The following is a 27,922-nucleotide window of genomic DNA, read 5'->3' as shown; positions in this document are numbered from 1 at the left end:
TACTTTCACATTGAATAAAAATTAGCAAAGCACATTTCGCTGATTAGAGTGCTGGCTCTTATGGAAGCTTTCACACTGAACCGACAATTTCTTCATATGGGTATCGGATTGCCACAATTCACCTTGCTGAAAAACGTGGTTTATTAGGAGGTCGGCCAAGATTCTTTTGGACTTAGGCTGTAGACTGCTTCTGGTCTCAATTATTCCCATATAACAAGACTAACCATATATAAAGTTGGTTCGAAATTATTTAAAATATCACTAATTGACCTTAACGGGATGTAAACGTTAAAATAAATCCGATAATTCCTAATGCAACCTAATGATAGCAATAAAATTCCTTATGTAACATTTTCAAAGCTAAGATTAACAGTTATGTTCTTGAAGAGGGTTTATGGCAACATAGAATATTATATATCCAATTATCATAAGTAGTACCTCTGATAGCCCCGCATTTCACATCACCATCGCCCTAAATCCTGACAAGTGGGCAATTCACTTACCCACAATGACTTTTCAGGCGTTCCAGTGACATCAATATCTCAGTTTGGGTTTGGGACCATGCTTCGGTGAACCTTAACTATCACCATCAGCAGCTATTAGAGAATCAGAACTTATTTCTGTATTGGATAATGTGGGTAACTATAGCTTTTCGTCTATAGAAGACGGAGAGTGTATGGTATTATCGCAGGAAATATTTGATACTTAAGACTTAGATTGTCAGTATTTAGGAGCAACTTTTAAAATAATCAGTTACTTTAAATGTGCTACGGATTAGCCGAGAAAACCCGACAGCCATGGTCGGGTGGACTGCGGCATTAGGCTGTGGATGTCTTGGATTCAAATTCCGCTTCGGGCATAGGTGTTTTTAACTGTCCTCGTTTACTTCTATGTCTGTGTGGTGTCATAATTGTTACAGTGTAATCCGTGCAAAGCGTTCAACAGGTTAAATAATCTGATAAAAAGCTGTTACCTTTTTATTTATAAAAAACAGTGGTTAGCGCGTCCCTTCGGTGCCCGTGGTCATGGGTTCAATTTCCGGAGGCACTCAACAATTTCGATGTTGACCCAGCATCGTGAGGACAATTGGGGAGTTATCTTAAGTAAGAGGTAGCAGACTCCAGTCTAGAAAGCCGGCATTAGGGACTTTGGGTGTCGATGCGTTGACTACACATCACCACTTTGAACGTAAGCCCGCTGGTAGGAACCAAAAGACTGTCGTGCCAAGAATTTAGTTTGTTTTAATTATCATAAATGCCTTCTTTATTATTATTTTTTTTCCAATATTTTCTTTTCTACTAGTTTGCAAAACTCAGAACTAGCTACTTGTTTTCTTTTTAATTCATGTTCATAGTTAGCACAACTAATCACTAAGAAAAAGCAATCTTTTCAATAAAATTCGCCTCGCGTCTTTCGTAGCTCTAAGTTTAGTTATTTTTAGCTTTTTTTTTTTTTTTTTTTTTTAAGTTGAAGGGCGGTTTATCATTTCCCCTCGCTTTCCCTATTTTTTTTTTTCTAGTTTTACCTATGCTTCTTTGCACTCAAATTGCGCCTATACACACGTGTTTAGTGTGTTCGTTTACAAAAGCGGGCCACTTTCCTGCCACTATAGAAAATAAGAGTGCACTGTATCAGGGAAATATTAATTGACGTATATAAGTAAATATATCTGTGATGAAGTCATAATTACTCAGTTTTTGCATCGTACATAGTTTCCTCATCCTCATTAATCTCTTCACCCCCGATTCCGGAATTCCGGTTCTAGTATTCTTTCTTGATGGGGGACTGATGTCTCATGTAGGCTTATTAACTATAACATCAGCAATAAAGAAAGTACGGTTTAATTTGCACTAATTTTAAAACATTACGTTAATTAAATAATAAAAATAATGATACGGAGCGAGCTCAGGCTACTTGTTAGGATTCTCGCTTCGCAATTGGATAATATCGGGTTCGAATTCGGAGACCAGCCATCCTGACAGGATTTTCCAGGGTTGTTCCTCAGTTATGCTCGGCAAATGCTAGGTTAGTACCTTGATCTAAGGCTCTGGAAACCTTCCTTCTATTCCTTTTCCAATGTTTTTATCTGTTGATTACTACAGAGTAAAGTGGCCTCTGAGGATGTATCTGGTAGCTTATAGTAAATAAACAATAACGACGTAATACATCTTCACGAAACGTGTGGGTTAATTTAACTACAGCCTTACAGTCCCAATAGATAGCTAAAGGTTTAATATCAATTTCCTGACTTTTAAATACTATTTTCATATTGTTTCAGCTTTCAATTTTCTCATGGATGTTCCCACCGAGAATTGAACCTGAGATCACATGAACAAATGCGAATATGTTAAATATTTTTGTACACTTTAATATACAAAACACAAAACGCTTCAATGATACGATGCATGGATATGTTTTGGTTACGTCCTGCAATGTATGATTTAAAAAAAAAACCTGGAGGGTGAAGAAAAAATAACAGAAATCTCTTTTATATTTACTCCTTCAACAAACTCCCGACCCCAGAAGGGCAAGCCATAAGTTAGGTAATCAAGTCATACAACGAACACAACCATATCGCTCTCCACGCCAACCAGTCTATATTTTTTGTTGTATATACGTTCGAAGTGAAAAATATTCATTATTACATTTGTTGATGATTGGACTCTAGTGAGTCAGAAACTACTATTAATAAAGAGTTTGTTTTGTCTAGTATTCCTGCGATTAGAAGGGTCTTATCTAAAAGATATTTAATTTGTATATAAGAAAAGAAGAAAGTTTATTTTCAATGTGAAGCTAACATTAAGTTTCCAAGAGGAGCTAAACAGAAGAATTTGTTACCATTTACATCAGTTTTCAGACAATTCAGTATACTCTGAAATGGGAAGAAGTCAAACTTGGAAACATTTTACTAAAGAGACTTCGACAGAAAATTCAACAGTTAAATATTGCAAGGTTAAATAAAGAATAAAGAACAAAGGTAGCACAAACGTGTTATAGAAACATTTAAAAGCATAGCAACCTGCAATCTACTATACTAGTGAATCCGAAAAAAGTTTTGACGAATTTTAGATATTCAATTTTATCATCACAATTTCAGATGTAGGTTTGGATACGAATCAAAATCTGAGATTCGAATTTCGGATCCAGATCTCATTGGATCCGGGATATCCGGATCCGAAAATATTTGGCCATCCCTAGTGCATATACGCTCACAGATACAAATCGCAAGGGGTAAGATCTGGTGACCTTGAAGGGCACTGAAGATTAACAAGATCTGTTGCCCACCTCTTCCAATCTATCGTTCTGAAACTGTTATTCAGGCACTTCCGTACCTCATAATGGAAGTGAGGTGAAGCGCCGTCTTGCATGAAGATAAAATCAACCAGAACTTATTGAATTTGTGGAAACGAACAGCCTTGGAGCACGTCCAGATATGTGATTTCAACCACAATTTCCTCTGAAAAAAAAAAAAAAGTATTTGGAAAGTTTCTTTCATCTTCGATGTCTACGATGGTATTTTCATTCAGTCCTCCAAATTCTGACATTATGGCGACTCACTTTAACAGAGATATGTAATGTTAATTCATCGAAAAAAAAAAAAAAAAAAAAAAAGTCTTTCAGAAAAAAAAGTGTCACCTTTCAAATCTTGCCAATTTCTAATCTTTTTCCATGCTCGCCGGGATACAACACCTGGAGTAACTACAACTTATACGGCTTCAGATGTAGATGTTTTTTTAAGCACACGCCATATCTTTGGTTGCGGAATTTGTTCTTGTGGATTTTCTAGAGCTATTTCCGAAGCAGCTCTGGTACGTTCAACATTTTTATGTGATATGCGAGGACGCCGAATGCTTTTCCCTTTCCATATGCTACCATCTTCTACGAATTTGTTGTACCAATTCTAAATCTGTTTATGACAAGGCGGCTTCGTTGAATATACAACAAAACGCACTCTGCACTGCAGCAATGTAGTCACTCTTTGCATACTACAGCACACAAAACAACTTCTTTTGAGGCGTCGTTATTTTCTTGTAAACAAAACTACAATGCCGCTCTAGGCATTCAATGGAACTAATAGGTAGGGATTTAGAACTTCACACTTTCCTCTATCGAGTGTTTTATGTCTATAGTCGTTCATTAGAAATAAATGTTTTAAATATGTTCCTTGTTTCTGAATTACCCGGTATATATATATATATATATATATATATATATATATATATATATATATATTTATTATATAATGGCAAAAAAAAAAAAAAAAAAAAAGTTTTCAACAGTTCACCAATACTGTTTTATCAAGTTAAAGTGGACTGACCATACACTACCTAAGATGTGACAAAGAATACTGAAAGGCAAAAAATGTACCATACCTACAATTTTGAATGCAACAGTAGCACTGAAATATCAGTATCTTAGAGCAAAAGTTTTCAAGCATTCAATACTCCCGGATCGAAAAAAAGACGGAAATATTTACATGTTGGAGACCGGCAAAATATAAAGTATCACATTCCTAGTGACACTAATAAGTTATTCTGTGGACCGAGGTAGAAAAACCACTATCCTTGAACATTTACAATTACAAGAACGTTAAGGCTTTACGAAATAAATAAATACCTCTATTGCGGAAGCCATAAACTAGGTACGAATAAAGAAAATTACCTTATTGAATAAGCAGTTGAAGTCTACATGAACTACCTCACCAGTAGTAGAATCAAGAAGAATGTTTTCCCCGTGTCTATCTCCTAGTCCCATTATGTAGCCCACGATGGACATCACAGCAGTAGTTCTAACGTACGACGTACGTGCCTGATACCTAATACGAATGGTAAAATACATTAAGAAGAAGCACATTACGGAGAAATCTGACAATAAGTATGATATTATTTATTTAACATAAAATGTTCAATAGAATAATACTTGTATTAAGTGACTACACACACAGAAAAGCATACTTAAGAAATAATTTGGGGATTCTAAAATTGCACAACTTTGTTTTTCTTTCTTTTTTTTAACAACCTGACTGCAATTATATATATATATATATATATATATATATATATATATATATATATATATATATATATATATATATATATATATATTTGGTCTAGGAATTAATTCGTGCGGGTGGACAAGAGATGGCGCAACGAACGGAGCGTCCCACAGTTCCGTGTATCCACACATGTGTTGCAAACCCCTGTCATCGCGTATCGTTTGTAGTATAGGGCAGTGGATTAAAGCGTCAACAACACCAGTTTGTAGTTAAGTGAACATGGCGCAATTTGTGCCTGATAAAGTGTTTTTTGCGGGGTGTCCTGTTGCATTACTTTAACATGCAGAAAAGTGCGACTGAAAGTCATCGTATTTTGGTGGAAGTGTATGGTGACCATGCTCTAGCTGAACGAACGTGTCAGAAGTGGTTTGCACGGTTTAGAAGTGGTGATTTCGGCTTGGCAGACCAAGAGCGAGCTGGACAGCCAAAAAAATTTCAAGACGAAGAATTGACAGCATTGCTCGAGCAGGATTCGTGTCAAACGCATTAACAACTTGCAGCAGCATTAGGCGTTGATCAAACAACAGTCTCCAAACGCTTGAAAGCCATGGGAATGATTCAAAAGATGCCACATTGGGTTCCACATGAATTGAAAGACAGAGACGTTGAAAGACGAAAAACCATTTGCGAATTGCTGCTTCAACGACAGAGCAGAAAGGGGTTTCTGCATCGAATTATTACGGGTGATGAGAAGTGGATCCATTACGAGAACCCTAAACGAAAAAAGGCCTGGGTGAAACCAGGTGAACCAGGTCCATCACAACCAAAACGAGATATTCACTGTGCAAAGGTTATGCTGTGCATATGGTGGGATATGAAAGGTGTGGTGTACTATGAGCTGCTGCAACCGGGTGAAACTATGAATGGAGAACGTTATCGACGACAATTAATGCGTTTGAAGCAAGCTCTGGCCAGAACACGACCAGAATGGGAGAACAGACATGATAAACTTATTGTTCAACATGATAACGCTCGCCCACATGTCGCAAAACCGGTCAAAACCTATTTAGAAAATGTCGGATGGGAAGTTTTACCCCACCCGCCGTATTCACCAGACGTTGCTCCTTCGGACTACTACTTGTTCGATTGCATGAACAACGATTTGATTGGACAGCGGTTTACTTCTTCAGAAGATATCGAAACATGGGTCTCTGACTGGATCGCTTCCAAGGATGAGGACTTCTTTCGCCACGGAATCCGTACATTGCCTGACAGATGGGCGAAAGTGGTGGCTAGCGATGGACAATATTTTTCTTAAGGTATTTATGTATTTTGTGTTTGTACTACAGCTTCAATGTGTGCGTACCAACCGCACGAATTAATTCCTAGACCAAATATATATATATATATATATATATATTCGTCACTTGATAAACCATTTCCTGCGTCTTGTCCCCCACCTAGTTTGTTGATAAAGTTGAGGTAAATTGCCATGTAGCATTTTTATATTCATTTTATAGTAGTTATTTATATTTCTCGTTTCTTTTTTCCTGCCTTTGGATTGACGGTGATTTTGAGTTAACTGTGGATATCTTCTGCTCTATTACACTGGTAAATCGAAATCAACTGTACTTTCTATTCTCCCTTTAGCTTCAACGTTACATCGATTTATTTAAAATTCCCACATATTTCTATTGCCACTTTGAAATAATACTATTAATCCACTCTATATTAAAAACACAGAGTACTATTAAAAATCTGTGAAATGAATTCATCACGGAGGACACAGAATTGAGTCTTTCAACAGTTCTGTACTTATATTTTATTATTATTACACTACAAAAATGTTTCTTCTTTAATTTCCTCCTGTTTCAAATCTTTCTGTATTGCAATTTTTGTTTACAGGTTAGGGTTTTAATCCCTGGACTGATTTACTTCTTTTTAATATGGTCGTACGGTCGTCAGCAAGTGGTTACCAGCCTCTGCAATTTATTGTCAGTAACTCCAAAGCCCACTAACTCCGAAGCTCTTGCGGAAAGAAACAGTACCCAACCTTGCTGGTGACTGTACAATGAATCATCAAAATATATTCTAACAGTCTACATTTAATAGCTACATGATCACTGGCTTTCGCACCTCACAGTAAATGTACATATGGTTCTTGAAACATCATTCTTCCGAATAATTTGTACAGATGTACATACAATAAGATGATAATACAAAAAAACTTTCTCTGTGAACCGGTGAGGATTCATCGTTCTGAGCCTCCTAACCTTTAAAGTATACGAAACCATAGACACTACTCATTCACGGAGTGCAAAAGTACGCCTAGGCTGAGAATCGAACCTAGCTTACTATACCAAAGCATTAACCCTTACAATATACAGTTGTCTCTAGACCAGAGTTTGTCATACTTTTCTCAAGCGAAAACCACTTTCATCAGTTAAAATATTAATAGGAGATACACACTATTTTTCTTTTTAATAATTGAAGGCCATGAAGAACATAGGATAATAATACATCTACACATACTATTAGAATCTGCATAATATTACTTTATTAAATTGTACGAGAGTCTATTATTTGTATACAGTAAACAATAATAGTTTTAGATTCCCAACCATAGTGTGTGACGAAAAATTAACTTAAATTTACTTTTTCTATCCATTTTGGGCTAATACTAAATCTAAGAAAACCACAAGCGTATACCTCGAAGACCACATTTGAGAACAGTGCTCTAAACCATTTCACATACTTCCATTCTTGAGGTTAGTGTTCTGTCATTCAGAACACTTAAGACTGTACAATAACACAACCCAATGTCCAAACCAACGAACATTTATAACGTTTTAATAAGGTTTGGTATGAAAATGGTAAAAAATAACAGATATTTCTTTATGGGTATGCGTAATAGGGCGTACTGGCACGGTAAGACGAAGACCTGAATTCGAATCGTCCAGGTGCCTTCTTTCACCCAAACTTAAATTTCATTCAATTACCATCTACAGAGACTGAGAGTAAGAAAAAAAAAAAAAGTTTGGTTTTGCTAACTATCACACACACTTTAATTGGTGGTAACAAATCTTGTAAAGATGTTTATTCTCCTCCTCAAACTGTTCTGATACTAAAGTGCTTTATTCCGAGGAAGAACTCAAGACATCATTCATAAACATAGCTGTTTCTCCTATCATAATAACTGTTAGTACTGAAATACTATAAAATATCACGATTCTGCATTTTATTACTTAGGTTTACATTCCTGTGTTTAAGACAAATTCTATATTCACTAAAGAGGGTATTTAGAAAGTTGCTAGTGACGATTAAACTTGCATAGTGTGGTAAAAATATCACAGTCGAAAAAAAAAAGTTATATATTTTAAATATTTTTCATACAGGTGGAAAAACCAGAGATTGATTTATTTCTCTATGTTCATTGAATTAGAAGAGACCAGAAGTTTCCACCTAAAAGTAAAATTCTAAATATTGTTCTATGCTACGTGACTTCTGTAGGTGAGTAGGTCACAACAGAAATAGGTTAAGAGGAATTTAATCACAGTTACACGATTCATATAAAAGACTGCCGTAAATTTGCTTCCGGGTTCAGTTGGTACAGTGGAGAGGCACACAACATACATTGAAAAGTAATGTGTGATGAATTTACTCTAGGAGGGGTAATGTGGTAAAAAATCACAGTCGAAAAGAAAAGTTATATTTTTTAAATATTTTTCATACAGGTGGAAAAACCAGAGATTGATTTATTTCTCTATGTTCATTGAGTTAGAAGAGACCAGAAGTTTCCACCTAACAGTAAAATTCTAAATATTGTTCTATGCTACGTGACTTCTGTAGGTGACGTTATGGCTAACAGAGTTAAATATTACACCCCAAAAAGAAAGGTACACCACAATCGGAATACTTACCAAATATTAGGATCAGGAAAGGTTCTAGTGAACCATTCACCGAACACTGGTGGATGCATCACCAAAAATCTATTGACAAAAGTATCGACTTTCTTCTCTATAGAATCAGACAAGCCTGAAATAAAATAAGTTACACATTAATTTAAATAATAGTAATAGCCATATTAAGACAATTTTATAACTCCTATACAACTATATACAGTGAACTATATGAACAGCACATAGCATTTAGAACTGAGTGAGTTTTAAAAAATCAAACTAATATCAATACATGTAAGTATTTCTCTCATGATATCAGTGTACACAAAACTATTACGGCAATAGTAAAACTTAAAATATTTAAGAAGCCCACTAGCCCACAAGCCGACAGATCTTCGTTAGCTATTATAATTAGAAAATTCACGATATAAAATTTCTGGAAAAAGCAAGAAGAGATAGCAATGAAAATAAGCGACAAGTGAAAACAAAAAGCCTATGGTTAACTAAACTACAGTTTTCATCAGTAATTACAACCATAATTTTTAAGTATCTTGTTAAAAGATTACAAATAAACTCATCGCTCCCCTACACTCGATATGTCGAAGTAGCAAAGACGTATCACCACCTAAAACGCTCAAGATTACACTTATACTTAAGAGTAACTAATCGGTATTAAAACTTACAATAGAATATACTAAATAAACTGACAGGATGCATATTTAATAATTAAATACTAACCTTGAACTTCACTTAGGCACAAAACGGGTGCTTAAATGTAGTGCAAGGTTAACATTTCATTATTCAACAATAGAACTTCTCATATTTTGTTGATTCACAATATAGCAACAATTGCTTAATACGAACATTTACTACTACTTCTTCCCTGTCTCTAGACACGTACTATAAGGATCAAACTTGTTTCTTTCCTAAATTATGGGTCCATCAAATTCACAACTCACTTTGTTAAAAAAAAAAAAAAACCTGTAGTGCATACGTTATATTTGGCGAGTACTAAGTTTCATAGTTCCCTTCGAACTATTTCGGAAGAGGAATACAGAAGCTTTCATTAAATCAAACATATAACTAGACGGAGAACAGACAGATTTATGAAAGCACATGTGTCTATCTCTCATGTTTCCAATTTTGAATAAGATGAGTTCCGTATTTGACGGATTCAGTTATCTTCTAGAATCCAGGGTATAAACTGCGGCAAAATGCGAGATTCTTCCTCATTATTATTATTATTATTATTATTATTATTATTATTATTATTATTATTATTAATAATAATAATAATAATAATAATAATAATAATAATAATAATAATAATAATAATAATAAACGGAAAAGTGAATTTAAACTTGCTAAAGTAAAAGCACATTACTAATTTCCATAAAAATAAAAATATTCCAAGTTACAGTTTAATTACGAAATGATAATGTGCTTTATCTAGTAAAACAAAGGAGTCCCCACTGCAAACATAACATGATATATACCTGTGCCGTATAATACCAAAGCCACTCCATCAATTTTGTAATATCAATAAAAGGTACAGGCCACCGCACTAAACCTTCTCGCTTCAATTCCTTAAACTAAATCATGTTGTACAGTAATTATTAATGAAACGTATTCTTGTGAAATACGAACGAAGTTCTAAGGCGTTTCCAGAAAATTTGACATAAAGAAAACTCACCCCCAAAAGTAAACTACTCCTTGTAGACTTGACCATAAGAAAATGACTTATGAGATATGTGAGGGTTATTAATGAATTATTCGTATGGTCTAATATAAATAAAATAAAGAGTTTGTTTGTGTGTTTGTATGTCTGTGTGCGGCCTGGGGACCAGACGAGTGGACCGAGAGTTACCAAATTTTGGTCAAGGGTATCTTGTCCTAGGCCCCAGATCAAGACGAAGCCCGTTTTTCAAATTTCGAACCAGGAGGTCTCAGGGGGGAAGCGTTTACCGGAACCGACTTGGGAACCAGATAAATTGACCGAGAGTTACCAAATTATAGTCACGAATACCTTGGTCCAGGCTCCAGACCACAGTTAAAAGTTTTTGTCAAAATTCGAACCAGGGGGATCTCAAGGGGGCGTTTACCGGGATATGTAAAAGTAGTAGAAAATTACCGATATTAGTGTCGAATTCATAGTTTTCGCGGTCGCTGAAATCAATTGTGAAACTTAGATCGCATTAACTTTCAAATTCACCCTATTCGGCTCCGAGCCGGGGGTCACCGGGGGAAGGGGGGTATACCGAGACATGTAAAAGTAATCAAAAATGATCGACATTAGTGTCAAATCCATAGTGTTCGCGGTCGCTGAGATCAATGGTGACACTTGCATTAGCGATGACTTGCAAATTTAGCTACAATTGAATGCGGGCCGGGAGTCAGCAGGGGGGTCGCTGAGATCAATGGTGATACTCCCACAGGCGTTGACTTCCAAATACAGCCCCCGTACGAAGCATGGGTATATTCAACTAGTATAAAAACGTAGAAGTCGAATCTCACAAAACTGTCAAAAAGCAGCCCAAGAGTAAAATACACCTTGTGAAATTATTTGTAAGGAGTAATTTAGGTAACATTATAGAGTTATCTATGAAATATGAACACTATCGCCCGAGTCGTTTTTGAGAAAATTGTCAAATAAATAAATAAACAAATAAATAAATAAACTACTACTCGTACATATTTTCAGGACAAATGAGTTATGCCATATTGTCAGGATATTGATGAAATGTTTATTTATAAAATATGAACAAAACTGCCTGAGTTGCTTTTTAAGAAAAACGCCCGAAATAAACTCATCCCAAGAATAAACTACTACTCCTCCACTTTTTCCCCCGAGAGGTAACTTATACCATAGCGTGGGGTTATTATTGAAAAGTTGATTTATAAACTAAATCGTTCTGGTTGTTTGAGAAAATCAAAAATATTAATTTTTACCCTTCAATAAACTACCCTTACTTTTAGGGATAGGACGAAAATCCGAAAAACTCTCCTGCAGAATCACATAAAAACTTTAAATTAACAATTTGGTCTCGGAAAAAAAAAGTATGGCCTCTAGGCAAATGTACCGTACATCACGACGAACGGAAAGACAGATGTCGAAAAATCACTTTTTCGGTGTATGATCATGAAACGTGTAAAACCCGCTGAGATCTTGAATTCGGTTTCTTTTTTCGATCACTGGAATTTCTTTTTTACTTTCTTCGCTTGAAAGTAAAAATAATATATAAATCAAGCAACCTTCTCTCTCTTTACAGGTAAGGTTCAGTTACAAGTGAGTGCTAACAAGAAATCCGGCAACAATCTTGTTATTCGTACACAAACCAGATATCTGTCATCCAAATAGGGCATACTTTGTTTCTATATGGAGTCACGGAACCATTTCGAGTCGTGACTTTCTATGACTTCTGTGTTGATTTCAGCGACAAAGACTGGCATGACCGGTTGAGGATAACTCTCGGACGCTGCTGTCTATGTTATAGTTTATAGGTGGTAAGAGAGATTTTAGAAGAGGGCGTACGTCTCTGAAAGATGAACCTCATGAAGGAAAACCATGCAAGAACGTCAGGCGATATGACTGCTAAACAGTATATGATTCCTAGAGATTGAAATAGTATTAGCAGGAAAAAGCTTACGTATTTTACGTAGTATTACAAGAATAACTAAAATTGAAGGTGGTGAGTTTTCCGATGGGCGCAGTATCCATTGTCATATTTTCAGAAACTAGTGTTACAATTACTCCTGACGTCTAACGAAGCTTAAATATGGTGGGCACTAAACTACCATGAACATTATTACTAGTGATGAGACATACGTAGTACGTATGGATTCATTAAATTGAATCAATAACAAAATTCTAAAAACCAGCGAGCAATGAAGTCATATTCGCTGTGTTCTTCCACAATACTGACCTAGACGTAGCTAATATGCTACAAGAGTAGAACAAGGTTAACTGGCACACAAGTATGTTTATCAAAAGTACTTGCATTCCTGAAAATTTGAGATTTACTCTCAATCATGACCAGGTCTTTTCTCACTACACAAGGAAAATAGTCGAGTTCTTACACGCTAATCATTTCAAACCAATTTAGCACACATCAAACTTATTTGGCTTTGCTGGAAGTTTAAAAAGCATTTGAAAGACCAACAGTTTCAGTTAGAAGACGAAACTATAACTAGAATGATGATTTTTTTTTTTTTTTACAACATTCCCAGACGTCTGTCGCCGAGCTTTTCCTTTGTAGAAGGAGCGTTGTTGCTGAATGCAATTACTTTCAGCATATATCAAAGTAGTTCTTAAAATTTGTCCGTATTGTAAAATTTTTGGAATGACCTTTGTATTAGATACTCACGCAAAAAATATTTAATATATTATTAATGGACAACAAATTTATATTTGCTTTAGATAGTCTCGTCCAGCAAATACAAAAACGGATATCGAAATGTCCTTGAAACATCCAACGTGAATCAGCTAATTTTATCAGCCTTTTTTTTTCCATGTCATGTTAAAAGGTAATCTGTGTTTATTTGTTCATGCATAACCACTATGACAGCATCGTAGCCCTCAGTATTTATCTTTAATTGCTCGTTAATTATATTACCACATTAAAAAATATATAAAATTCCAAACAAGCAAAAGCAGTAATTTAATTGACTTGTCAACAATTGAAGAAAGAAGGTGAAAGCAACATACTTACTACACATTACTTCCTTAATTTCCCGGTTGGAGACTCGGATATTTTTGTCTTTGTATATTTCATTTACAATAACGCGAAATCCAACTAGATTTGGGACCCATTCGATTAAACCACAGGTTTCGTTCAAAGGTACAACATGCTAGAATCAGAGCAAAGAAAAAAAAAAAGTAAATTAATGTTGCAATATTTAATTATTATTGTTAAATGAAACAAATTCAGAATACTTTTTTAAAAGCTGGACAAAAAATATAAGCAAAACATTCACATTACAAAAGTAAATTAGTACACTACTAACAACTCGTAATTAAAGTTAAATGAAATGAAATCGTTTAGTTTAACATCTAACGATTATGCCCTTTAGGCTAAGGGAGACGATTACTAAGGCAAGAGAATGATGATGGAATAATTGGTGCAATGAGAAAGTTGGAAAAAATAGAAGTACCCCGAGAAAACCCACGGATGCGACGTTGTCCACCACAAACTTACTTGGCCGGGAATCGAACCGGGGCCCCACGCACCAGAGGTCAGTACTTCACCACTGTCACCGTGTCCCCTCCCCCTCGCAATTAAGTCGTTAGTATAATAATAATAAACAACTTTACTACTCACATATGTACGAATGTGCAGGTTGCGCTGCCTGGCCTCCGGATCATTTTCGAGGAATTTGTTGACTATGAGATTAAATTCCATTAGCCTCGCATCTTTCCTCAAGTCATCCTGAAATATCAAATATAGTGACAGAAAAAAATATATAATTTCTTATGCGTATTGTTCTGAAGCTGCTAATTCATGGGGAAAATTATACTCACGACATTTCATGCTCTTCCATTAAAATAAATATTTATGAACAAAATTTGTAAGCAGATCACATGAGTGAATTATTCAATTATATCTATCTATCTATTTATCTATCTATCTATCTATCTATCTATCTATATATATATATATATATATATATATATATATATATAGATAGATAGATAGATAGATAGATAGATAGATAGATAGATATATGTATATCAAATCAATAAATTTGGTCCTACAGATAAATCATCCTACAAAGGGCTGTTCATTTTATTCCCACATTCTTTCAAACACTACTAATTGTGCATCAGAATATACCGCAGGTATATATGACATCACCTCATAATAATGCCCCAGCGTTATCGCTCACTCGACCTCAAGCAGTGTTCACTGAGACGTGGTTGTGTACGGTGTATTGTGATATCTATGTACGGACTGCAAAATAAATGATCAAAAGGAACACCGAATCTGTGTTAAATTCTATTTTAAACTAGAGAGACGTACGAAAAATTGCAACTGCATTCGACGATGCAACAATTAGTCGCTCAACGACTTTTCAGTCGTTTTACTCGTTTCCAAGCTGATAGTATGCCCATAGAGAATGATACCCATTCTGGTCGCCCGTCCATGGATCGGAGTAAAAAAAAAAAAAAAAAAAAAAAAAAAAAAAAAAAGTTCACATCAGTGCACTTGCGAGATTCGATCATCAACTGACTTACGGTCCGTGAAATTACGGAACATTTCTATCGGCTCATGTCACAAAATCTCACATAAAAACGTAAAGATGCGGCATGCATTGGCGAGATTTATGCCGATAATTTCCACATAGAACCACAAGACAACCGGAAGACAACTCTTGTTACAATCAGAAGGGAAATGGAGAAAACAACAGTCAACCATCTGACGTTCCTGGCCAGTATTATTACAGACGACGAATCGTGGGTTTACAGATACGAGCCCGAAATCAAGGTAATGTCGTTACAGTGAAAGTCATCTGAATTACCAAGACCCAGAAACGTTACCCAAGTCCAATCTCGGGCTAAAATGCTACTATTATAGTTTTTGAGATATTCGGAATTGTGTATCACGAATTTGGTGGCTAAACTTCTCAACAAGAAGGTCTATATATTTCTGTTACAAGACTTGTTCGTTGTAAACGACTGGACAAGTGGATATATGGACACGGATCTTTGCAGTATGAAAATGTTGTGTCACATTTCAGGAATGATTTCGGATTTCTTGCCCAAAAAGCATCCCTATGATACATCATCTCTCTTCCATGTGACTTTTTCTTGTTCCTTACACTGAAATCCACCTTAAAAGAAAAAAGTTTTGACATCATCCAGGTCATTAAGAATAATACTAAGGGAAAACTCTAGTACATTAAACAAGCTCTGCAGGATAGCTTCCAGAGATGGTACTAACGTTTAAGTCGGTGTAGACGCAGCAGGAAAGTACTTTAAAGGAAACAAGCAGGAATACATGGCGAATCGTTTCTATTATCTTCTTACAGTATCAGCCCAGGAATTAAATGAACTGACTTTATATACTAACGCAGTCATCTAAGGTTGACGCAAGACTAATTGGGAAGGGAGAATGAACCAACATATCCTTGACAGATTTCAATTATGAAAAGTAATAACAATAATAACTTTCTTCTTCTCCGTTTCAGTGCCGCGAACAGCTTGTTAGCAAAACTACAGCTCATTGTGTGGTTTCAGAGTACTACACTAGGATACGAAAAAACAAGCAAGAAAACAGTAAAAGTGGAAAATTAATTTATAACAATGTAGATAAAAGTCAATTAAGAAGAATAATTCCTTGCCATGTTAAAATTCTCAAGCTTTCATTCTCATAAAAAAAAAAAAAAAAAAAAAAAAAGTCATTCCAAAGTAAAGGACGTGATATTCACATAGCTATTTAATGCAACCCCAGAGTTGAAAGTGGTACCTACAAACTAAAGTCTTCATCCGATAGATATACATAGTTTACATTAGATAGATGTAGTTGTTTTCAAAGCTAAACCAAGTTTTCTTATCAGCAATAAAACTGTCAAAAGGATATTAGCGGCCACGTGCGGTTTGTCAACCAGTTTGACGTTGCCAGTATAATAAAACAAATTAACCGCTCTCCCTGTCGCCACACAGTGGTACCAAATGCCTAAAACGTAGCCAAAATGAAAATGGAAAGTTCCTATCTGGCTATTTTTAAGTATCAGGTTCGCTACAGTAACAATTGGTCTCCTAAATTTCACCCATGGAAACGGCCAGCCGTTTATACCAGAGCTACTATTGGAAGTCAAAGTGAACCTACTTTTCTGTATTTCGTAATACCTAATGCGCGCGAGAAATATAGCTCGAGTTTCATATGAAATAGTTCATTGTATACTTTTCCAGTCTATTTAAATCAAAATGGACGTTGTTCCGGGATGTATGTAAAGGATTTTAAGACCATATGTTATTTATAATACGTTAGTTATTATACATTTGTTTTCATTAATGTTTATATTTAAAAAAATGAAATTATTTCAAAGTGAATTAAAACCTGAACTCAAAAGTTATATATGACGCCCCATGCCGCTAAACTTTGTATTGGCGCTTAATCTATGATCGATTTACTACAAGAATGTGATAAAAACAGCTGTGCCTTTTTTTTGTACGTTGCGATTGAATAAAAAGTTGCAGTTAATGAATATTTAAGTATTTTGTTAATGTTAAACAAAAAGTAAAAAACAAAGCTAAAATTATTATAAAATGAGTGAGAATGATGTTTACAAGGTACATGCAAATAAGATATTGAAAGGCAACAAATAAAAGAGGAGAAAAAATACTTCAGTATAACATAGAAAAGGATAGTCGATGTATGCGTATTTTAGTTTCCATTATTTTATAATTCATATGAAATATATACAATAAATTCTATTGGCAAAAGGTAACAAATTTAGTAATACAATGTTGTGTGACAAAATTTATTTATTCAGAAAAGAAAAAAAAAGTATAAGTCTTAGCAGAAGTAAGCCTCTTGGATAGGTTTCTGTCCAAGGTGTTTACGAGCTGGCTACCTTGCTTTCTGACTAATCTGTGGAAGGTATTGCCATCTACGAGCTTTCGTGGCTGTACAGCAAACCTCCCCTCTTCAGTTATCAAGCTAAGGTATGTACAGAAAGGACTACCTTTAATATTTTTGTAGTCTAAATCTGTTTTAAGCATGTTATCCTTAAATTATAGTTATAGTTTAGTGCTTCGAAACATATCTAAAGTATATAGTGTGTTGAAATCGAGAAATGAAAAATGAAGGATACGTTATATTGTGTTAAAAGCAAAATTTTGAATGAGAATAATTAGTGTATATCCGTTTGACTTACTAGAAGCAAGTTTGAATTGGAAAGAATAGATGTTAAGTTACCTGGAACTTTGGTATGTATTCTTTTCTTTATTATTTTTGGCATGCAGACGAAAATGGACAATTTACGTTGGCTATAAAGTATTTCACTTGATAACATACTATATAGACATTGAATATACACGTTATTATTTGATTATCGCGGATAGTCTATTTTGTTTGACGTTGAATTTGAAACGATATTATGTATTCTTAATAATTTTCGAGAGAAAATATTTTCAGAGTTGTTTTCTATTTTGAATTATTATAATACATTTGTTATATTCGTTTAGTTGAAAATTTCATCTTTGCTTTTACTATTAAACCTGAGAATACACCACAACGTACTATCCGAGCGGTTCCATATTAGTTTACAAAAGAACCTGCAACAACAAAAAGTGATTATTTGGCAAAATTAATTATATTAATTTTAGGTCCAAAAGATAAAATCATTCAATTATCGAAAGAAATATTTGTTTTGATGAAAGACTATTTAAAAAGCCATCTACAAATCATAATTGAAAATTTGGAACATCGCCTCTCTGCGAGGAGTGGTCGTTGTATTAAAATATGTGACGATATGAAGACAGGATTTGCATCTTTATTTTATAGAATGAGGGACAAATATCAAGAGCCCAACAGAAAGGATGAACGAGTCTTTTTTACAAGAATAATGAATGGCTAAGTGTTATGTTATCGTTTTGTGTACATCGTAATACTGCTGACATCCAGGAAACAAAAAGATCGACCACGTTTCTCGGAATTTTTATCTTTGAGCGAATGTTCAAAGCGAAGAAGAACTGAAGAAATTCGCAATATTAATGACATTAAGACATTTTCTTACGCTAAGCTAATGAGTAATCGCTCTTCCGGAAAATTGAGTGCTTCAACAATTGTCAAAGACGTTTTATCTTCAAGTCCATCGAGAGCAGAGAAGTATATGAAAACTGGGAAATCAATGTGTTGACATACGGACGTGCATACCAATGATGAAGTGCTAGCTCTTTTTCTTGATATGGGAATATCAAGAAAAAAATACCTAACATTGGAAAACAGGGCACTGGCAAAAGGTTCTAAATTGTACCCATATATGTCAATATATTAATTTGATTCGCCATATTGGATCCACTATATTCATTTTTTCCATTTTGATATCACATTTGTATTTAGTGATGTTAAAACCAGTAGCATACAATTTTTGTTACCTTATTCTACTTTTTCTCAAAATTTGAACCAGCATATTGGATCAGCGATTTTTAAGTTTTCAATTTGGATATCAAGTTCGTGATCAGTGAGGTCAAAAACTACAGCATGCCAATTTTTGTGCACTTTGAAAGAGATTTTGAATTTTGGCCACGTTATTAGCATTTCGTACCATTGTGCGCCAGGGTAAACAATGAAGGCTGAAATATTCTCCATACTCAGTGTTGCAAACCAATAAGCAGATAAATAAATCAAGAATAACCATCCAAAATAGGAATAAAATACATACAGGCCATTCAACGAAGTAATTTTATCTCCTATTAATATAATAATAATAATAATAATAATAATAATAATAATAATAATAATAATAATAATAATAATAATAATAATAGATATTCTCACGAGACGACATACCCAAATTGACATCTGTGCTTCTGTGTAGTCTTTGAAGAAGCGGGAAATTCACATTAGTATATGCATATTCCCAACTACATTCCTTGAAACATCACTTTAAAAGTATTTTAAGCTTCTAACTGGAATACTTGATTATACCGAAGTCACATCTGATCATTACATGTATATCCATGTAAACTTTCATAATTATGTTAATATTAGTTTAATTAGTTTAACCCTCTTAGGATTTATGGTAACTTTTACCATGGCGTAGTATCGTCTTTGACCGCTTATTTTGTTCTATAACACGTATTTAAGCCGTCTTTTTTTAAAGTCAAGTCAAGTCAAGGATGTACCAAAGAACACCCCAGATTAGGGTGACCAAATCGTCAACTAGGAAAAACGGGACACCTTTTATTTCTGGATGAATTGCTCCCCTAAATATATATTTTTGCCTTTCCGTTCCCTATCTCTCTCTCTCTGTATCCCCCACAAAAAAGAGTAAATTTACACTCTATAGTTTTAAAACCTATTTAAAAGGTTCTGGAATTAATTAAATAACAAGTAGCTATCAGCAACTAAAAAATGAAATATTTGAAAAACATTACTAAAAATATATGAGCGCTCAAATCTGTCACCGACAGGATTTACATTACTCTCAGCTTCGGATTCCAACTCCTTTTATTTGCATTTTGTTACTTTTAAACATTATTTAACATAAAATTGATTTTCTTTTTAGTTTGACCTTAATGTCCCTTTCACATTATCCGGCGATTTGCCGGATCCGGTACCGGCGAATTGCCGGACGAGGTAGAAAGACATTGCAAGCAATGAAGCTCTTCACATATGTGCGGCGGTCGCCGGACATTCATCCGGCGAGCAAAAACAGCCGGATCTCCCTGCTAGAATCCGGCGCGGCAAATCGCCGTGTATAGCCAAGCGGGACATTACAAGCAATGACGCTCTTCACATATACGCGGCAAACTACCGGATGGATGTTGGGGGAGGAAGCAAGTGTTGCCAGGAAAGAGCAGAAAGTGGCTGCTATAATATGGGAGCGTGTGGTTTTGTGTGTCATGTGGAGTGTGTTTGTGTATGTGGTTATATTCTAGCCCAGTACATCTGGAGTAATTAACCAAACCTGTATATACAACATATGGGGAAAGATGACATGTAAAATTAATTGAAAACGACCAATACTACCCAAGTGTCGAAATCAATATAAATTATTATTTTTCTATGTAATAGAAGATTGGGAGATGTCCGGGTAGCGCTGGACAAATGACCTTCTATAAATTTGTGGTGACCCAAAATTGAAATATACACTATCAAATATTTCAGCAATACAATCTTTTGCTATATATTTATGTACTATTTTGCTACGCAAAGCAAGAGAGAATTCATGATGTGATATTTGATAAATATACCGTACTTTATATATTTTATAATTATCTGGCTGTAATTTCTTGAATAGTCCTCTGAATTCAGAGACTAGAGCAGTGCTTTAAAGAGACTTGAGTCAATAGTCGGAACGCTTAAAACAAAAGAATAAACCCAAAATAGTATAATAATAATAATAATAATAATCTAATATAAATAAAATAAAGAGTTTGTGTGTCTGTCTGTCTTTGTGCGGCCTAGGGACCATACGAGTGGACCGAAAGTTACCAAAATTTGGTCACGGGTACCTTGGTCCAGGCTCCAGATCAAACCAATGCGTTTTTTTTTTCAAAATTCGAACCAGGAGGTCTCAGGGGAGCGTTTACCAGGACATGTAAAAGTAGTAGAAAATGACCGATATTAGTGTCAAATCCATAGTTTTCGCGGTCGCTGAGATCAATGGTAACTACCATTAGCGATGACTTCAGCCACCATTTGTATGCGGGCCGGGGATCACCAGACGGGGGGGGGGGGGGGATTTTGAGACATGTAAAAATAATCGAAAATGACCGATATTAATGTCAAATCCATAGCTTTCGGGGTCACTGAACTCAATGGTGAAACTCAAGATAGCGTTTACTTTGACATTTAGTCCCCATCAGCTAAAGAACTTGGGCCAGGAGATCACCGAGACATGTAAAAAAATAATCCACAATGACCGATATTAGTGTGAAATTCACAGTTTTTGCGGTCTGAGATAAATGGTGATACTTTCATTAGCGACGATTTTCAAATTCAGCCACCAATGTATGCGGGCCGGGAGTCACCGGGCTGAAGAATTGCGAGACATCTAAAAATAATCGAAAATGACCAATATTAGTGTCAAATCAAGTTTTCGCTGTCGCTGAGATGAATGGTGATTTTCCCAAGGCGTTGACTTCCAAATACAGCCCCCGTCGACTGGGAGCCAGAGGCGTTGTTTTTTTTCAAAATTGGAACCAGAGGATCACAGAGACGTTTACTTTCTATGTAAAAGTAGTAGAAAATGACAGATGTTAGTGTCACATTCATAGTTTTTGCGGTATCAGCTGGAGGCCAGAGGCGATTTTTTCACAATTCGAACCAGGGAGGGGTCTCAGGGGGCGTTTACCGGGACATGTAAAAGTAGTAGAAAATGACCAATATTTATGTCGAATTCATATTTGTCGATGTCGCTCAGATGTATATTGATACTCCCGTTAGTGTTTTCGTTCAAATTCAGCCCCCATCGGCCTTCCCAATGAAAACACGTACGTTGTTGGATATATATTCACACAAAATATATCTAATTTTAGAAACGTTTCTTAATTCTTCTCTCATTGATCAGTTTGTTTACATTGATATTTTATCTGACCCGTGCGAAGAACGGGCATAACAGCTAGTAATAATAATAACGCCTACAGACCAGTCTTCGGTTCAGTGGCTGAATGTTGGCTTGAGATTCTCGGATAGACCTCAACGGTTGACTATCCCGAGAGGACTTTAGCCTGATTTTCTCAGTCACAACAGTTGAATACCGGAACGGTATTTTAAATATCCAGAACCGGGCCGCTATTTTGCCCATGTTTATCAATTGTTGAAACAGTATAGAAAAATGTCTTCCAAAATACCGCTTCTCTAATAAAAATTGCACATCTTTTCTGTATGTGGCATGTTCTCTCATTCGGTAACAAACAGGCCCGTATGTGTCTCTGACGTTTTTTTTTTTTTTTTCTCCCTGTGTCTTAACAAGGCGAGTACAAAACACATTTTGCGTCTGTCGATTACAACCACTACAACACGACAAGAGTCACTGAGTTTTGTTTCTTCAGTTGCACAGCAACCCTGCTCGCATATTTTTCATTCACGGCAAAACGCCGGATAATATGAAAGGGGCCGAAACCGGATCCGGCAAATCGCCGGATAATGTGAAAGAGGCCTTATAGTTCTATACCTTTGTTACCCTTTCGTAGTATGTTACCCTTTCGTAGTCAAATCACGAAACACTGATGACAGCGCCTCAATGCGCCCAAACAGAGAGTAAAAGCAGGTTACATTGTTCTTCATAAGACTTTCAGCCCCTTGCACTGTCGTCTGCGGAGTGGGGAGGTCTAGGAGGGAAAACAGTGCAGCCACCACATCCAATATCGCAAACGTCGTAATGACGTTGCTCAGTAATTCGACATACTCCAATATAATCACATAGCTTAGAAAAAATAATATAAATTAGGAAGTTTTAGCGATTCGAAAGTTTTTTTTTTTGTACCGAATGTACGTGAATACGGGACATTTTGGCGTCCCAGGAGAATTTTTCGGGACACCGGGAATGGTAGTGAAAAAACGGGACAATCCCGTTTTTACGGGACGGTTGGTCACCCTACCCCAGATGCGTTTTGGAACCGGATGGTCAAGTTGGCGACGCCAAGTGGAGGCTGAGGGGCGTGACTTTTTTCTTAAGGCAAATTTAAAAAAATCATGCCTTTAGTTTTCAAGATATCAGATTGAAACTTTGCATACGGATTGTGCGCACTTTTTTTTTTTTTTTTTTTTTTTTTAAATAGATCCATACGTGAATTGGGCCGGGCCCGAGAGGCGCAAGTGTTAAGAGAGGGTGATTTTTTCGGGGAAAAATTTCCGGTTTAGGTGTATGATACGGACATGTGAGTAGTGCCATTGCAAAGGGCTCGTTATACTGAACAAAATGGCGTGTGAACTATGGCTCTAAACCAAATAGTAATATAGTAATGACGCGGTAAATTTTTAAAATATATATAGCCTAAATTCAGACTTTCAACAATTTTTTCCGCCCTTTTTTTCACAAGACTGAAATTTTGCACATGTGCTATGTACATAACAACGTATCCTTTTAGAATTCAGAACCCTACGTGACACAGGCTTAGGGCCAGAGGGGCAAAATATTTTGGTGGGCTTTTTCATAAAACAATTCCGGGTTTCTCTCGAATTCTCCGGTTCAGAAGTATGATACGAACATGCGAGTGATACCGCTGGAAAGGGCTCGTTATACTGAAGAAAATGACGTTTGAACTATGACTCTAGGTCAAATAGTAATGACGCAGTACATTTTCTAAATTATATATATATATATATATGAAAAAAATGGGGTCACCTTCAGACTTTCAAAAATTTCGCCCGACCTTAGTTTTCAAGATACAAGATTGAAATTTCGCACACGCATTATGTACATAGCAATATTTTCTTTTTTTAAAATTCAGATCCACACGTCAACCAGGCCCGGGCCAGAGAGGCGCAAAATTTCGAATTTTTTTCCGAAAAATCTCCCGGTTTCTCCTGATTTTCCCGTTTTTGGCGTATAATACGAACAAGCAAGTGGTACCGTTGGAAAGTATGTTCTATCCTGGAAAAAAAAAAGTATGAACCATGATCCTACGATAAATAGTAATGAAGCAGTAGCTGTTTGAGTGAAAATCTAAAATTTATCTCAAAAAGTGGAAATCCTAAGAAGGTTAACTAAAAACTATATCAGTGGTGTATTCTGGGACGACTTATTATTATTATTCGATAGGCAACTATAATGACAATTTAAAACTTTTTTTAAAAAAAAAGAAATGACGTAAAAAAGCATTCTATTAAGTAAAAAATTCCTAATATTTATTAATGTATGCAGTTAATATCTGAGAAATAGAGCTACCATTACTAATTCCTGTGTGTAGTATCCTAATTTGCTGTTTGTCCAGTTTTTATACACGTAATGAATCACATTAGAAAGAAACTGACCAATTATTGTCCTGCCTAACTACATTATAAAGTGAGAAATAATGTACTTACGAACAGAGCAGACAAAAGGCAGAAACTTTATTAAACCTACTGCTATTATTAGCAATAATAATAATGATAAAGACTAAATTCCTTAGGAGGCCTGGACTTATGGCACTCATTCCTGTGAGGTAATGTGTTGTCAGCAGATCGCTTACTGCCGCTGTTAATCTTCCTAGACCGAGGTTTGCTACTTTTTTCTTTCAAGTAGCTTTCCAGTTGTCCTCACGATGCTGGATGGACGCCTCAACGCCAATATAATCTGGTGAGTACGGAAATGCCAACATAGTTTGGTGAGTACGAATGGTCACACTCATCTTTCCTCTGACCAGACCCGGCACTGCTTGACTTCGCTGATCTCACAGGGAGTGATATTCCAGTGTGGTTAGGGCGTTGGTAATAAAATAATAAATACATATTGAAATGGCGAGGAAATTAACTAGGAAATATACAGAAGTACTAAACTGACTCTCTGGAGCTATGGTCACTGAGAGGCTGTGCCTGACCAATGGTGTAATACAACAACCATCAGCTACGCACTGAAAATATACGATAGGAAGATCTCGGCTTTTAAACCGTGTTGCGATTCCTTTACGCAGAGCTCGAAGTGGAAGATCTACGGAAATATACTCCGCATAGTCCCCCTTCTATTTAGAGCATTACCTGTATGTCACTTATGGAGAAAACATAATACAAAGGCTTGGATCGGGAGTAGAAAAGTTTTGCTCTATTCAATAACATTTAAATGCTTTCCGACATAATTTACATTAAAGTAATTTGTGTTTAAGCTGAACAAAGTAGAATAAATAAGCTTCCATATATTGTCAACCCATACGAAAATGTTTCTCCTTTACATGCACTGTACAGGCTCTGAAACACCTGCATAATGCATGTTTGTGATTTTCGTGAAGTCTGTTTTTTACATGTTGCAAGTAATGTACCTGCTTACTGAGAAAAAAAGCAAGCAAATCACCACCTCGAAATGCTTGTTTGTGTGACTCTATTAAACTGGATGTACAGTAGCTGTACAATTACTGATTACAATGTACATACAATATTTTTTACTGTTAAATGTGAAGAACGTACATGTAGTGTACACGTTGCTAAAACAAGTACGGTACAGTGCATATCAGAGAGCATTGAATATGTACGTAATTTGCTTAATGTACAGTTTATGTTACAAGAAAGAAAACATATGCTGTAATGTAAATATAACCGAGTACTATTCATGCACGGTGTATGTTACATGTACAGTGAATTTATCGTTGATGGCAACAGTACAGGTCTGTAGTTGAAACACATACAGATTACATATGAAGGGTAAGGGGAAAAAACAAGGAATGTCACAAAACTGCATTTTCAAGAAAACAGCGTTTTAATATTGAAAACCGCGTACAAAGATTAGAGTTATGAAATCTTTTGCCACTTTTTACATAAACATTTCTACATCTATGCATGCATGGCATAGACAGTCAAATAGTGCCAAGAGTCACCAGCAGATAGGACAAAGCACCCGAAAAAGCACTACATGGACATTCCTTGTTTTTTCCCCGTACACTTCATATAGCATGTGTGCTATACGTTTCAGGAATGAAACAGAGCAAAACATATGCTGTAAGATAAATGCATGGGAGTACTGTACATGCACCGTACATGTGGTGTGCGCAGTGCATGTATCGGTGATGGCTACAGTCATCGGCGTAAAGCTATCTTCAACATTGGAAGAGGTAATTTGCGGCTTATATTCTGGGGGGAGATGAGACTCATGGTCAGAAATTATCACACTTCTCCCCAGTGTCCAATCCATGGGTGCCCCGGTGGTATTTTTCCCCCGGAGATAAAAAATTCCCAACATAAGAAAATCACAAGTTATTAATATTGGTATGACTATTCCCACCGAAGAAGGTTCCTGAATTCAACATTGCTTCTCACCATATGATACTTTTGAAATGGGATTATTGGGGGAAAGTTTTCCTCAGTTCTAACTTTGGGGGGGGGGGGGGGGGCATGTCTCCCTCATCCTCCAGTAATTTTCGCCTGCGGCTACAGTACAGTATGTAGTTTATACACATGCAGAATATCTGTGGCATGTAAGCACACATCTGATTTTGAGCATCTGGTTTTGAAAACCATAAATGAAGCGCTTTTTAAAAAATGTGTTATATTCTTCAAGAAATCAAAGAAAAGTGAAATAACTTTAATAGGTCTATTTATTAAAACTAAAGTAACATTCATAGTGTAAGAAAGCATATCGAAAGCAGAAGACAAGATTTTTCCACTCTTGTGTGACGTCACATATCCAGGAGCCAATGATGTACAGAATCGCGTATTTGCTGTTCCGTTGATTGGAATTCGAGAAAAAAACAAATTAGCCGAAACGACCGAAGGAACGAAACAAGAGTTAACGATTAGTTCTTATATATGATCCAAGTATAATGGAAACAACTAAGACATGTTTAGTTAAATGGCCTAATGGCCAAAAATCAGTTTTGCATCGCTCTAAAGAAACTGTTTTGTCATTGAACAAAACTTATCAGTTCATTGCATGTTCTGATATACTGTACTTCCACTGTTAACGTTGCGTGCACATTGCATGTACAGATGTCATTGACAGTACATGTGGTATGAACATGCACTATACAGTTCATGTATATTGATTATTATGTGATGTAGTGTGTGTTTCAATTGCAAGACTGATTTCTTTTTTCTCTGTTTCACACCTGTTAAACCTGTGAAACACGTGTTTTGCAACTCTGTACATACAATGTACGTGGAAAACAGTATTCCAATTAGAAAGCATTACAGGTGTCTGTAATACATAGCATGTACAGGTACCTGTTTTTTTCACCTGGGAACTGACGTGGGATGATTGCAAAGCCTAGCAACCAAAATGTAAGTTCATCAATCACGCTAATACTAGCCTATATTAGTGTAAAAGCTACGAATGCCAGACGGAACAATAGCTCTACAATGCTACCGTAATGGGGTTAGCCATACTGAGAGCTGAATACAGTTCTATCTGAGTTGGAGCGGAAACGCCGGTATCTAGTTACAAAGGATTTATGGTAGGGACAAGTAAACCCTTAGATCTTGACCTTCGAGGAAAAAATTGGTTATGTTCTGTCAACTACACTATAATAATGAATTCTGCATACAGTTGTATTCGTATATTTCCTGAAACGTAGCTACATGTATATAAAGGCATTGGAACAGTGGTAACGGACGTGACTCGCATGGAAGCAAGAGTGCTACATACGTTTACAAAGTGCTCCATCTCTGCAATTCTAGTGCACCTGCAATAACCATTTTTCTCCCATGGATTGCTTAAAGTACTGACGAAC

General features: G+C 35.8%; 1 protein-coding gene across 4 annotated transcripts in view; it reads right to left on the bottom strand.

Moving 5' to 3' along the window:
* LOC145688127 (serine/threonine-protein kinase ATR-like) overlaps positions 1-27,922 on the bottom strand; it is a 381,701-nt gene that overhangs the window by 27,141 nt on the left and 326,638 nt on the right. For all 4 annotated transcript variants that reach the window (XM_081761899.1, XM_081761900.1, XM_081761902.1 and 1 more), the window contains 4 exons: positions 14,214-14,321; positions 13,605-13,743; positions 8,917-9,031; positions 4,663-4,816 (listed from right to left, as the gene is read on the bottom strand). In XM_081761899.1, coding sequence (XP_081618025.1) covers positions 4,663-4,816; positions 8,917-9,031; positions 13,605-13,743; positions 14,214-14,321 — 516 coding nt within the window. The remainder of the gene's footprint in view (positions 1-4,662; positions 4,817-8,916; positions 9,032-13,604; positions 13,744-14,213; positions 14,322-27,922) is intronic.

Source organism: Thermobia domestica, chromosome 6 (assembly GCF_964235325.1).
Source record: "Thermobia domestica chromosome 6, izTheDome1.hap1.1, whole genome shotgun sequence".
NCBI classification, from domain to species: Eukaryota; Metazoa; Arthropoda; class Insecta; order Zygentoma; family Lepismatidae; genus Thermobia; species Thermobia domestica.
This window is presented reverse-complemented; position numbering and strand designations above follow the sequence as displayed.